At 47.7% G+C, this 12,420-nt stretch overlaps 2 protein-coding genes across 5 annotated transcripts; both read right to left on the minus strand.

Moving 5' to 3' along the window:
- Nucleotides 1-3,417: 3,417 nt before the first annotated feature.
- On the minus strand, nucleotides 3,418-6,264 carry Ubl4a (ubiquitin like 4A). Its single transcript, XM_021153806.2, has 4 exons — nucleotides 6,120-6,264; nucleotides 5,858-5,963; nucleotides 5,406-5,614; nucleotides 3,418-5,289 (listed from the first exon to the last, which is right to left on the minus strand). The coding sequence occupies exons 1-4, from the start codon at nucleotides 6,165-6,167 to the stop codon at nucleotides 5,179-5,181; spliced, it is 474 nt and encodes a 157-aa protein (XP_021009465.1). The 5' UTR covers nucleotides 6,168-6,264; the 3' UTR covers nucleotides 3,418-5,178.
- Nucleotides 6,265-6,678: 414 nt separating this feature from the next.
- On the minus strand, nucleotides 6,679-11,261 carry Slc10a3 (solute carrier family 10 member 3). Of its 4 annotated transcripts, none has more exons than XM_021153803.2 (3): nucleotides 11,121-11,231; nucleotides 10,520-10,588; nucleotides 6,679-8,720 (listed from the first exon to the last, which is right to left on the minus strand). In XM_021153803.2, exon 3 carries the CDS (start codon nucleotides 8,580-8,582, stop codon nucleotides 7,161-7,163), a length of 1,422 nt encoding a protein of 473 aa, XP_021009462.1. In that variant the 5' UTR covers nucleotides 8,583-8,720; nucleotides 10,520-10,588; nucleotides 11,121-11,231; the 3' UTR covers nucleotides 6,679-7,160. The 4 variants fall into 4 exon arrangements, with proteins under 4 accessions (XP_021009462.1, XP_021009464.1, XP_029329412.1 ...); XM_029473552.1 differs by having other exon boundaries at nucleotides 6,965-8,720; nucleotides 11,103-11,261; XM_021153805.2 differs by lacking the exon at nucleotides 10,520-10,588.
- Between the last annotated feature and the right edge of the window lie 1,159 nt (nucleotides 11,262-12,420).

The raw sequence follows: 12,420 nt of genomic DNA on the forward strand, positions 1-12,420 counted from the left end.
AACCCTGTCTCGAAAAACAAACAAACAAACAAACAAAAAAAAATGTAAGCTGGGCGTGGTGTTCCACGCCTTTAATCCCAGCACTTGGGAGGCTGAAGCAGGCGAATTTCTGAGTTCGAGGCCAGTCTGGTCTACAGAGTGAGTTCCAGGACAGCCAGGGCTGCAGAGAAACCCTGTCTCGAAAAAATGTAATGATGAAACTATTACTTCTTAGGGTAACCTGAAAGATTAATTTTATTTTTTATTTATTTTTGTTTGTTTTTGAGACAGAATCTCTCTACACAGCCTTAGATGGCCTGGAACTCACTAGGTAGACAAAGTTGGCCTCAAACTCTTAGAGATCCTTCTACCTCTGCCTCCCAAGTGGTAGGATCAAAGGTGTGCTCCACCCCACCTGAATTTTAAGATTAATTTTAAATTTGGAGAAAAGCCGAGGGTATATTCACTGTTTGAATGGTTTCCTAGAAGGTGAAAGTCCTGGGGTCAATTCCTATTACCACCAAAAGTACCCAAATAAGCAAACAACCCCAAAGCAAATCTGAACATGTAATAAACCTATAATCCAAGTACCCGAGAAGCTGAAGCAGGAGGATTGCCATAAATTTAAGGCCAGCCTAGGCTACCTAAAGAATGTTTGGTGGTCTTCCTGTCCCATGAAACAAGAAAGTAAAGACAAAACAAAACAAAAACAAACAAACAAGCAAACAAAAAACCCCATGCCAAACCAAAACCACCAGAGAGGGAATTGAACACACATGCTGGTATACATAACCCTGAGGTAAAAAATCCAGGAGGGCTAAACCAGAAACTACTTAAAATGCTTTACCACAGGGGTTTGAGATGGCTACTCTCCAGCAGGTAAAGTGCTTTTACCTGCTGAGCCACCTCACTGTCTTTTTCCCACTTTTTTAAAAATTAATTTTAGTAAAGGGTCTCACTGATGGTCCAGCTGGTCTTTATGCCCTGAGCTGAGGTGACCCTTTCACCTTAGTCATTTGAGTACCTAGCTAGCAGGTATGCACCGCCACACCCAGCCAATTCAGTGCCCTTTAAGTACAACACTGTTACCATATTCCCTTGTGGGATATATCCTAAGGACAAAAATAATTGGTTTTCCTTTTAGCATATTTAATGTGGATAATGTAGATGAGGTGAGTGTGAAGCTATTTTGGGTCTATGTTAAGATAACATTTTCTTTATCTGGTAAAGAAAATGAGTAAATATATCAATGTTGTCAGAAACTAGAATTCTCACTGAGGTACGAGGGAAGGTGTCAGCATGAACTTGTGATTTCTTAAAATATATGGGTATATATATATTTCTAAGTTTTATCTACTAAAGGGGCCTAGAAGCAGTACTACGTCATTCACAGTAATGTATTCATAGATCTTGGTTTCTAAATGCCATTCACCAATCGGACAAACAAACAAATACTATTCTCCAGGAAAAGGCTGATCCTTAGTCATGGGCAAGAAAATATACAGGGTGGGCCTAGGGTATATTGTGGTGCTAGAATAAAGGATGTTATAATAGGGAGGAGGGCATTAGACATGAAAGAAATCACAAGTTCACCCAGCAGTGGTGGCACAGGCCTTAAATCTCAACACTTTGGGAAGCAGAGGTAGCAGATCCCTATCTCTGTGAATTCAAGGCTAGCCTGGTCTACAGAGTGAGTTCCAGGATAGCCAAGGCTATGCAGAGAAACCCTGTCTCAAAACAAACAAACAGAAACTTCTCTAATTTGTTCCCTGTGAATATCTAATTCAATGAGCTTCACCATAAATGCTGAGCTCGTGAGTCTGTTCCAGCTCTTCTGTCTTTGGGAGGCCACTTGAGCTGGGTCCTTCATTCATGCTATCTCCTAGTGTGGTTGTGTTCACATCACATACCTTGGCCCCAATCTGAGAGTCAGGCAGTGGCTCTCAGGAACTTGTATTTGGCAGGGGGCAGTAAGTAGATGTCACTTCTTGGGTTGTACATGTGGCTCAACAGGACACAGCATCTACAGCAAATACTCCTATCCCTGATGATCTATTCTTGATTAGGGCCCTTAGAATTTAGAGCCTGCTGTATATAGGGAGCCATACGAAATTCAAGGCAAATGCAGCATCTGCATCCTGTGGTCACTCTATTTTTACTAGCATCCTCTTATGGTCCCCTTCTTATTTCTCATCCCGGCAGTATTTGTTACCTCGTCTTCCTTCCTCTTATCTGCCACCTTGCTCTGACAGAGCTCCCCAAGGCTTAACACCACTTATTTGTTGCCATTCAGTTGTACATATACTTGTAGAATAAGGTTTCTGAGGACTCCTTGGCCTACCATACAGTGGGAACAACCTCCACCTTGTCCCTGTAGTGGCAGCGCTAATGGGCTCTTCCTTGTAGATGCCTGTCCTTGAGTTGCACTGGTGCCATCTCTTGCCTATGTTTTTGCCTTTGGCTCCTCTTTAAATTCCTCTGTGGTTGGTAAAGCTGACCCCTTGAGGTTGAGACCTCACTCTTTGTAAGCCCCTTTCTCTGGGCAGCCACCTCAATCATCCTTCCAGTATCTATGGCTCCCTGTTTACAGGTAACTCCTGGGCATAGCAGTATGGTTACATGAGCTCAGGGATAAAGCTATGCCTGGGTTGTGGATCATCCACTTCCCACATTTGGCAGTCATATAAGGATGAAATAAGTGCCCTGCATAGAAAAGGTTCGTAAGAATCCAATAGCTATCAAAAGGAGCCATCTTCTTGCTTTTCTGAGCTATTATAGGGGCCACAATGCATATTTTGTAGGCTCCTCACTTATCTCCATGTCCAATCTCATCTCTGTCTCTGACCTTCCACATACACAGCCATCTTAGCCTCCCAAGGCAACTAGATGACATTGAACCCCTTTCAGAACCCCTTCCTACATTTGTGAGTTTTCTGTTTCAGCCATAGCCTGATTCTTGAGGAACTCTCAATAATAGTTTCTTATTCTATAGGTAGCTACTTAGCAAAACCTGTCAATTGTCCCGTTATATAAACTCATCAAAACACTGCAAAGGTAAGCATTTTACAGGCATTTGGTACTCTGAATGAGAAGCATTGGCTCAAGAGACTCAGCAACATGTCTATAGTTTGTTTCTGCTTTTAGAAACTTTGAATGTTTTTGAATGAGTCTCTGAAATGCTCCTTGTCTGAGTCCCCATCCCTTCCTCCTCTACTATCTCCAAGGAAGTCATGTTCTTTCTGGTGGAATGTTTCCTGTAGTTGACAGTTGCCATCTGCACACACCAAGACATCACCAGGACATCCATTTATTTTTTCTCTCTGGTACAGCTCATATGTTCAGGAAAGAGACCCCAAGACTGGCCAAATAGTTGCTAATGGATAATCAACAACTTATTTTCCCATATTCCCAGCCCAAATATTACACAGGATTCAGTTCTGACCAATAAGAGACAGCATTTATTTGCTGGGGCATCTGAGACAGAAGCTATGCTACAGAAAGAAAGTGCTCCTCATTGGCAGTGAATGAAAGGTTTTGATGAAGCTGTAGACAGCTTTGATCCTTGGAAGTGGTGGTGGTGAGGATGAAGCAGATCCTGGAGAATTCAGAGGGAGGCGGGAAAAAAACCTGGATGTTTGGTGAAATTGTTCATCCACTGCCAGTACTCCTAGGCTTCTTCAGCTTTATAAGCCAGTAAATTTACTGTGTTTTTAAACCAATTACTGGAAACCAAAAGCAGTCTAGTTTATTAATAGAGTTCCTTTTGGTGAAATGACTCACAAGCATCTTTAGTGTTAATTTTACAAATACGTTCCCTGACTCAAAGTGAACAAGGTCACTGGTAAGCTTATTATCTGAGCTGGCACTCTGTACACATGTTCACAAGCAGGTCCCTGATATGATACCCCAGGTCTTAGGAGTACCAGGGTCTATCACCTGCACACCCCCTCAGGCCTCTATCATTTCTGTACAAGGACTCAAGATTTGACCGACAAGGTCTATGCAGGAGGCCCTTGGGCAAGAAAGGCAAGTGTAGCCCCAATAACATTCATAGCAGAGTGGCTTTCCTGGCAAAAGTAGAGGGGCAGTAGTGTCTTGCAGGTGGCTATCTTCCAGCTTGACTGCTCCCAGGGGGTCCTCCTCAAAGGAACTAGTACTTACTTACATGACCTTTAGCACCCAGGCATAGTTACAATAAAAAGAGGAATCACTGCCTTCAGCATACATAGCTTTCTCAGCACCCTGAGTTTCTTCTTAAGCAATGAAGGTGTGCAAAGTAAACGCCCCTGTATACAGGTGGCAGAGGAAGCATCTGTTTCACACTGTGGGTGAGCACTGGATAAGGAGACCAAGGCAGAGTGTTCTAGTTGTGACACTGCCTTTCTGAGTCACCTGTTGTCCCTCATGGGTGAGACCTACTTTCAGAAAGAGCCAAGCAAATAGGGTGCTCCAGAGATGAGCTATGCTACAAAGGCCCAGGATACTCCATCTAGTGGCCCATGCTTGGCTATCACTTCACTTTTGCTTTCTGAACACAAGGTGGAACTGCAGGTGATGAGAGCAGAGACTCCCACCTTGAACTGATAAAGGAGAAAGGAAACTTATTCAGGTCAGAGGAGTGCCTAACATGGGACACTCACTTTGGTTGGGGACCAAAGTGGCATAGAAACATGACTCAAACTATGATGGAGCTGGGGTATCTTTCTGATCCTCCAGCCCCTTAACCTGCTTGTCATTCAAGAGCACACTGGCTGCAGCAGTGGAGGGACCCTGGATAGCTAACACTTGGCCTCCTATAGAGTTTTGCCAAGGGACACACCAGAGGGCAGGTGACAGGAACTAGTGGCTTCCTGAGGGGGTCTTTTGAGGGTGTATGCTGAGTGGGCTAAATGGGAATACTAAGACCCATCTCTGAAAACAGCACACTCTTTCTTCTACAGAGGCACTTCTATAGGCTGGCTAGACTTGGACCCTGTCTGTCCCAAGCCATTGCTAGGTGTCTCTACAGTGCAGCCTCAACTTTGCTGTGGGAGGCAGAAGAGAACTCAGGCCATGTACTTTGAGTACCTAGCACCTAGCAAGAGCTGGATACATACCAGCTATTATTATCACTATGAGCCAAACTGCGACATGAGAACACATTTAATGCAACATGCAGCTGTGGCCTGACCTGGGATTTCTCCCCACAATCCCAGAATGCTATTTGCAGAACCCTTTTTCCATAGCCTCAGTCACTTCAGGGTGTAGAAAGCGGCTGGCCAAACGTTCGATGTCATCCAGTGTTAGGCGGCTCAAGGACCTGTCATAATCCTGAGGAGAGAAGACCAGGTATATTCAGAGGGTGCCAGTGGGGAAGGTGTATGCTGCATTAGGTAGGGGCAGGGGTAGAAACATTAAGATTGGAGGTCCAGCATTACTCATCTCACCCTCTGTAGTTGTTCCAGGACCCTGCTGGCATCTGCTACACTGAAGTGACGGGCCAGGACTTTGGAGATCAGCTGCCAGATGGGGGTGGCTGGGGAGTCGACCAGTCTGTGGGCAGACCCTTCTTCCAGTAGCACCTTCTCCAAAGGCTTAACAACTAGGTTGAGCTTAGAATTGGGCCCAATGTTGTAATCTGACAGTCGTTTTTCATCTGCCAAAGAGAGATTGGTGTGGTTCCTTCCTCACTGATGTGGAGGTGGCTGGGAAGCAATCCTGCCACAGACAGCCAGAGTGAAGCACTGCAGCATCTGGCTATGGGGTGGTGGGGTGGTGATGGCTCAGCTACTTTTCTGAGGTCCAGTGGCAGCCAGTGCCCCGATCCACTACACTGGCCTGTACATCCCGTCCCCCAGCTTTCTGTAAAGCTCCCTGGATGGCTCCTTTCCCTGGTTACCTGCTAGGGCCTTGCCCTTGAACAGCAGACGTTGCTGGCGCACAGGGACATTCAGCTTATCCGAGACCAGGTGCTTCAGTGTAGACACTAGCTCGTCCTCCGCCACCTGATCCGGCCGAGGTGGAGAGGCAAGGGCTCAGCCCGAATTCCCTGGGCGGTGAAGCCCTCGCACCCCCTCCTGAGGTCAGCTCTCCCAGCCTCCCCCACCCGCCCTCGCCCCCAGCGGCAGGAGTGAGTGCAGCAGCCTGCGGGGTGACTTTACCTGTAGGCTACATTCCCGGCCCTGGAGCGCCTTCACGGTCAGCTGCATGGTGTCCACGGCCCAGTCCACTACGGCCAACGCAAACACCAACGGTCCCCTGCCGCGCGCCGCCGCCCCGGAACCGCCCGCCGCCGCCGGAAGCCGTGAAAGGGGCGCGCCCGCCTCTTGGCTCCCGCCTGCGCATTCTTCAGTCCCGCCTCCCAGCCGTCGCTTCTGCCCCAGCCGTGCCTTGGGTAGAGTCCACCACCTGGGCTTAATGGCGCGGGGACTTGGGGATGCCCCGCCCACTGGGATCCAAGTGAGGTACCTGTGGGGCCAGGCTTGCTTAGTCTGGGAGCTGTGGCTTGAAAGGAAGGACCAGAATGTCAGCTTCCCTCAAGGCCTGCCTGTGCTAATTCCCACCCTGCTGGTGGACCAAGTCAGCGCAAACACGTGGTGGTGTCTCTCAGATACAGAAATGGTCCAGTCCTGCCTGCCATAGCTTAATGGCTTTCTACTTCCTTTCTAGTCTGGCTGCAAAAATATCCTGACTGAAGCTCGGAAGTAGTGGACTGAGACCTCTGCTCTCTTCACTCCTTATAGTGCAGAGGTCTGCCCTGTTAGGTAGGGCTGTTAGAGCAAAGCCTTTGTAGATCTGAGGATGCAGCTCAAAGGTACATGTCTACCATGTGTAAAACTGAGTGAGGAGGAGAAAGTGGGCTCTGTGCAGGGTCACCAAGTTTGTTCACTGTTCTGGCCCATATCTGCCCAGACACATTCTTCTTACCCCAATCCACAGGCTCCAAGGGACAGACTGGAAGGGACCCAAGCTTGCTTTTTTTTTGTTTTGTTTTGTTTTTGTTTTTTTGTTTTTTATTGAAATATATTTCTGGGCAATACCCAACTATCTAACTCAGCATGGCCTCTTTGGCACTGAAAGCTGGGGCGAAAAGGAGTAAAAAAATAAGCCTGGATTTGTCTTGAGTGCATAGTGCATGAGAACTAAAGGCCTTTGGTAAAGGAGTATGGGGGCTGGGGGTTATAAAACTTGATCCAGAGGGCTCAGGGAACAGGAAACAAGATGCTATAGATGAACTGGCCAATAACCAAAGCCAACATCTCGGAGGTACCACTCAGTGCCACAATGAAAGGGGCCTGAGAGGCATAGTCTGCTTGAAGGCGGCGCAGAGACAGCTGTAGCATGGCTAAGGCTAGCAGGCTGTTTTGCACCCCTACCTCAATGCTGACTGTTCTTCGCTGAGCCACTGGCAGCTTCAGGCAGATGGCCAGGCTGTAGCCCACCAAGAGGCCAACAATAGGCACTGTGAAACCCACTAGTACAATGGGTAACCTGACTCCCACTAGGATGAAGACCCCCATGTGGTAGGCCAGGAATAGGCCACCCAGGAGAAGTACAAAGCTGAAGGGCTTGATGACCTGTAGCAGTAGTTCAGAGAACTTGGGGAGCTTAGATTTGATCACCACACCCGCTGCTATGGGGATGGCAATAAACAGCAGGGTCCCCAATATCTTGGAGATGGGCACGTGGAGTGTTTCATGGATGCTGAGAAGGTAGCTGTAGATGGCTGATGAGAGTGGTAGGAAACCAGTGGCAGCTACTGTTGAGATGAAAGTCATGGAGATGGCCAGGGTGACATCTCCTCCAAGGAGGAGACTGAAGAGGTAGCTCCCTCCACCACCAGGTGATGAGCAGGTAATGATGAGGCCCAGAGCCAAGGCCTTGGGTAGCATGAAGACTTTGGCCATCAGGAAAGCATAGAAAGGCATGACCAGAAACTGGCCCAAGAGGCCCAACAGCATGGGTTGGGGGCTCTGTAGGAGCTCCTTCAAAACTTCAAGTTCCACTTTGCAACCAAATGAACACTTGTTGACAAAGATAAGAGGCAGAAGCAGGTAGAGTATTGGGTTCTCTGAGAAGTGGCCCAAGTTGGTGTTGAGAGCAGAAGGGAGGTCTTCAGCAGGTGACACCCTGATGCAGAAATCTCTCCGTTCTTCGATCAGCAGGGGTGGGGCCTCATAGAAATCCATGAGCTGGAGGTGGAGTGGGGCCAGCCCAGCTAGACCCGAGTGGATGCCTACCACAAAGCCACCTCCACTGCCCCAGGTTATGGCACTCACATTCTTAATGGTCAGCACCTCTGTGTCCAGGGATATAACCTTAAGTGTGGGGCTGGGGCCTGTCCCATTGGCCTGTCCAAAGTATTGGCTAGAGATCACAATGATACCCTCACTCTTCTCAGGGAAATCAAATTCTGTCACAGAGCCATCCCCAATACTCAAATAGTGACCACTTGTGTGGCCCAGAGCAGTACTGATGTTGGCACTGGCCATCACTTGGGCTCCCCATGGCAGGCTGATGAACACCAGTGCAGTTCCAAGCATGCCTATAAAACCTGTACAACCACCCTGTCCTCCCAGGCCAGGCAACTGCTGGGAGCTACCTCTGATTTTCCTGACCACCATGGCACTTCACAAAGGATAGTGTTTTCAGGCCTCTTGCGTCTTAGGGGGACACCCTTGCTTGTGCTGTTGGAATGTCCTGAGAAGAGTCCATGGGAAGGTCCTGGTCCTATATTTTCTTCCTTGATAGCAGGACTTTTCCTGAAAAGAGAAGGGGTAAAGTGGCTAATGAAGAGGAGAAACAGCAAGCTTAGGAGCATGGGGCTCTCAGACCTTTATCTCTAGGTTTGAAATAATGCTGGCCCTTGAATGTCATTCAGCCATCTCTTCTTTCAGCACAGCTGCCTCAAGCTTCTCAGCCCTCAAGAGGGGAAACCCCACTCAGGCTGCCAGATTACACGGACTTTCTTACGATGGTAACCTCATAGAGAAGTTCTAATACTGAGGGTTTTAGGAGAGCCATCTCTAATCCCGTCACCACTAGGCCATCCCACTCTCATTTCAAGATGCAAAGATACCACCATGGGAATGAACTAAATTGCCACCTGGAGGGGGTAAATACGGTGGCTCACTCCTGTCATCCCAGTATTTGGGAGGTGGAGCCAAGAGAATCAGGTGACTAAGATTATCCTTCAGTTATATAGCCAGTTCCAGGGCAGCCTGGGAGACTTGATAGTTCATTTTCAAACAAAGCAAATCAAATAAATGGCTTCCTGGGAGGTAGACAAAGAGACTGGCCAGATGAGAACAAAGGGTGCTGATCGGAACATTGGCTTGGGCCAGATCCAGGTCTTTAAAGAATAGAATAAGGGTGTCTAAGTGCCATTTGCCAGCTACAAAGTTTTAACAAAGTGATATGTGCAGTAAGTGAGTTCCAGAACCAAAGGCTGCTACTGACAAGCTGTGGCTATACATGTTGTTTCATTTGCCCTATAGTTATGAGATGGAAGTCCTGTGAGACACACACCCCTGCTTCTCAGGGGAGCTACAGTGGGACTTCAGTAGGAATACAGTAAGGATACTATAGGTATCCACTGAGCAACCTTCTCCTTTTTTTGTTTTTGCTTTGAGACAGGGTTTCTCTGTATAGCCCTGGCTGTCCTGGAACTCACTTTGTAGACCAGGCTGGCCTCGAACTCAGAAATCCGCCTGCCTCTGCCTCCTGAGTGCTGGGATTAAAGACGTGTGCCACCACGTCTGGTCATGAGCAAACTTCTCTTGTCAGAGCTCCCTGGTCTCAGAATTTGAGCTTTTATAGCTGCTGCTACATCTGAGAGTCTCTGCTTAGAGACTTCTCAATGTATTACCCTATCAGAGTCTTTTTGTTTGAGACAGGGTCTTTGTGTGTAGTCCTATTGGCCTGCAACTCACATGTAAACTAGGCTGGCCTTAAATTCTCAAAGATCTGCCTGCCTCTATCTCTCTCTCTTTTTTTTTTTTAAAGATTTATCTATTTATTATTATATGTAAGTACACTGTAGCTGTCTTCAGACACACCAGAAAAGGGCATCAGATCTCATTACGGATGGTTGTGAGCCACCATGTGGTTGCTGGGATTTGAACTCTGGACCTTAGGAAGAGCAGTCGGGTGCTCTTACCCCACACTCTATCTCTTTTGTGCTGTAATTAAAGGTGTAGGTTATCACATTCAGCCTTACCAGAGTCCTGTTGTTGTTGCTGCTGCTGCTGTTGAGACAGTTCTTCCCTGTGTAGTCTTAGCTAACCTGGAATTCACTATGTAGACCAGGCTGGAACTCAGATCCACCAGCCCAAGTGCTGGGATAAAGGTGTGCACGACCTACCAGAGTTTTAAACTTACAGTGAACCTGAGTATTTCTAAGGGTAGAGTAACATGGGGCGAAAGGAGAGGTCTGCCTCCTTCCCTTTCTCAACTGGATAGTCAACACCTTTGTATTATCATCTGCTAGAATTGGGGCAACTTGATGGCAGTGGATATAGCAGGTTTTACATTATGATGATTTTGAGTATGGGTCACTTACCCTGGGGGCCCTGGTCCAGCCTTGAATCTCACTGATGAAGAGGGAGGCAGGAAAACCAGAGTAAGGTAACTAGTCAAGTAGAGAGGAAAAGATGTAGGCATCAGAGTAGTGTGAGCCAGTTAAGGGAAAGACTAAGGACCATCCACCCATACCCCATCCTACCAGCAGGATTAGTGGACCATAGTGGATCACTGCAAGAGGGATTTGGTCCCTATCCTACACCTCTGCTGATAGAGTTGCTGGAAGAGTTAGAGTAAACACACTCCAAGGCTGAGTGAGGAAGCAATACCATCCGGAAGTTTTTTTTTTTTTTTTTTTTTTTTTTCACAGCAGCAAAGTATAGGGGCTGAAGGATCTGAAGGATAACTAGCAATGATGACCAGGTCTCCTCCGCACCTGACAGTCCAGGGCTTGTCAGGTGGCTAGAGAAGTTAGGAAGGGCTTACAACCCCCACGGGCAGTCTTGGGTTCTGAAGAGCCTCCACGTCACAACCGCACCCGCAAGACCTTTCGCTGGGTCTGGCCAGAGCTGGTGATCACGGACTGCGGACGGAGCCACAAGTCACCTCCCATCCTCACCTACCTGGTTGAAGTCTCTCACCTGCTTCCGTTGTCACAGAGCTCCTCACAAGTAGTGGCCCTGGCCGGCAAACGCCGGCAAGTGAGGCCCGCCCTGACCGGGCCTGGTCCCGCCCCCACAGGCTCCGCCCCACCAAGGCTCCATCTGCGTGCTAGGACTCCGCCCTCTCACAAAAGCACTCGCCCCTGGCGGGCTTGTGTCGGGTTCCCAACGGATGTGACGTTTCTGGAAGCGACAAGCTGGCCCTACCACGTGAGACCTGACTGCCTAAGTCACTGGTATTGGCATGTGGGGCAATAAGTACATTCTTGTGTGGTTACCTCCTCAGATAAAAGTGGGTGATGGGAATATGTCAGAGGACATTAAACTGATACTAAATTAAAGGTCATGTGGTGATTGAAGTGATGGCTCAGTGAGTGTTTAGTACCTTTTCAGGACTCTGGTTCGACTTCACATCACCTACTTAGCAGCTTGCAGCCGCCTGTGACTACAGTTCAGGAGATTTAATACCCTCTTCTTGCCTCTGCCCATACTGGATGCATATGGTGCACATACAAACATACAGCCAAACATATACATATGTCATTTTTTAAAAAGGTGACTTGTATGCAGGTGGTTCTGTTATTGCCGTATCTGCCCCCCGCCCCCTTCTTTTTCCTTTTTTCCAAGACAGTTTTTCTCTGAACATCCCTGGCTGTCCTGGAACTCACTCTGTAGACCAGGCTGGCCTCAAATTCAGAAACCCACCTGCCTCTGCCTCCTGAGTGCTGGGATTAAAGGCATGCACCACCACTGGCCAGCTTGCTTCTCTTTTTTTGAAGTGTACAAAATAAACTTGTTTATCTTATTGTTTTGATCTCTTTCTTTCTTTCTTTCTTCCTTTTTAATGAGGCTTAGAGACAGAAGCAGGCAAATTGCTGAGGTCAAGGCTAGCTAGGTCTACTGAGAGAGTTCCAGGCCAGCTGTCCAGGGCCACACAGAGAATTCCTGTGTTTAAAAGTCTATAAAATAATGAGGCTTCTGAGATGGCTCAGTTGGTAAAAGCACTTGAGGCCTCTCAACACTACATGTTCAATGGAGGGAAAGAACTGACTCCTAGAAGTTGTCCTCTGACCTACATGAGTACTCATACACAAACTATAAATACACATTTTTTTTTGGTTTGGTTTTTTTGAGACAGGGTTTCTCTGTGTAGCCCTGGCTGTCCCAGAACTCACTCTGTAGACCAGGCTGGCTTGGAACTCAGAGATCTGCCTGATTTGCTTCTTGAGTGCTGGGATTAACATGGTGCAGGACGATTGGATATTTAAGGCCAGTTTAT

Source organism: Mus caroli, chromosome X, assembly GCF_900094665.2.
Source record: "Mus caroli chromosome X, CAROLI_EIJ_v1.1, whole genome shotgun sequence".
Classification (NCBI taxonomy): domain Eukaryota; kingdom Metazoa; phylum Chordata; class Mammalia; order Rodentia; family Muridae; genus Mus; species Mus caroli.

Excerpts from the sequence above, each read along its gene's own strand:
- Ubl4a (XM_021153806.2), bottom strand. The coding sequence starts at position 6,167 with ATGCAGCTGACCGTGAAGGCGCTCCAGGGCCGGGAATGTAGCCTACAG. Across the intron at positions 5,964-6,119 it reads GCCGGGAATGTAGCCTACAG|GTGGCGGAGGACGAGCTAGT; the intron begins GTAAAGTCACCC and ends CGGCCGGATCAG. Across the intron at positions 5,290-5,405 it reads TCCTGGAACAACTACAGAGG|GATTATGACAGGTCCTTGAG; the intron begins GTGAGATGAGTA and ends TTCTCTCCTCAG.
- Slc10a3 (XM_021153805.2), bottom strand. The coding sequence starts at position 8,582 with ATGGTGGTCAGGAAAATCAGAGGTAGCTCCCAGCAGTTGCCTGGCCTG.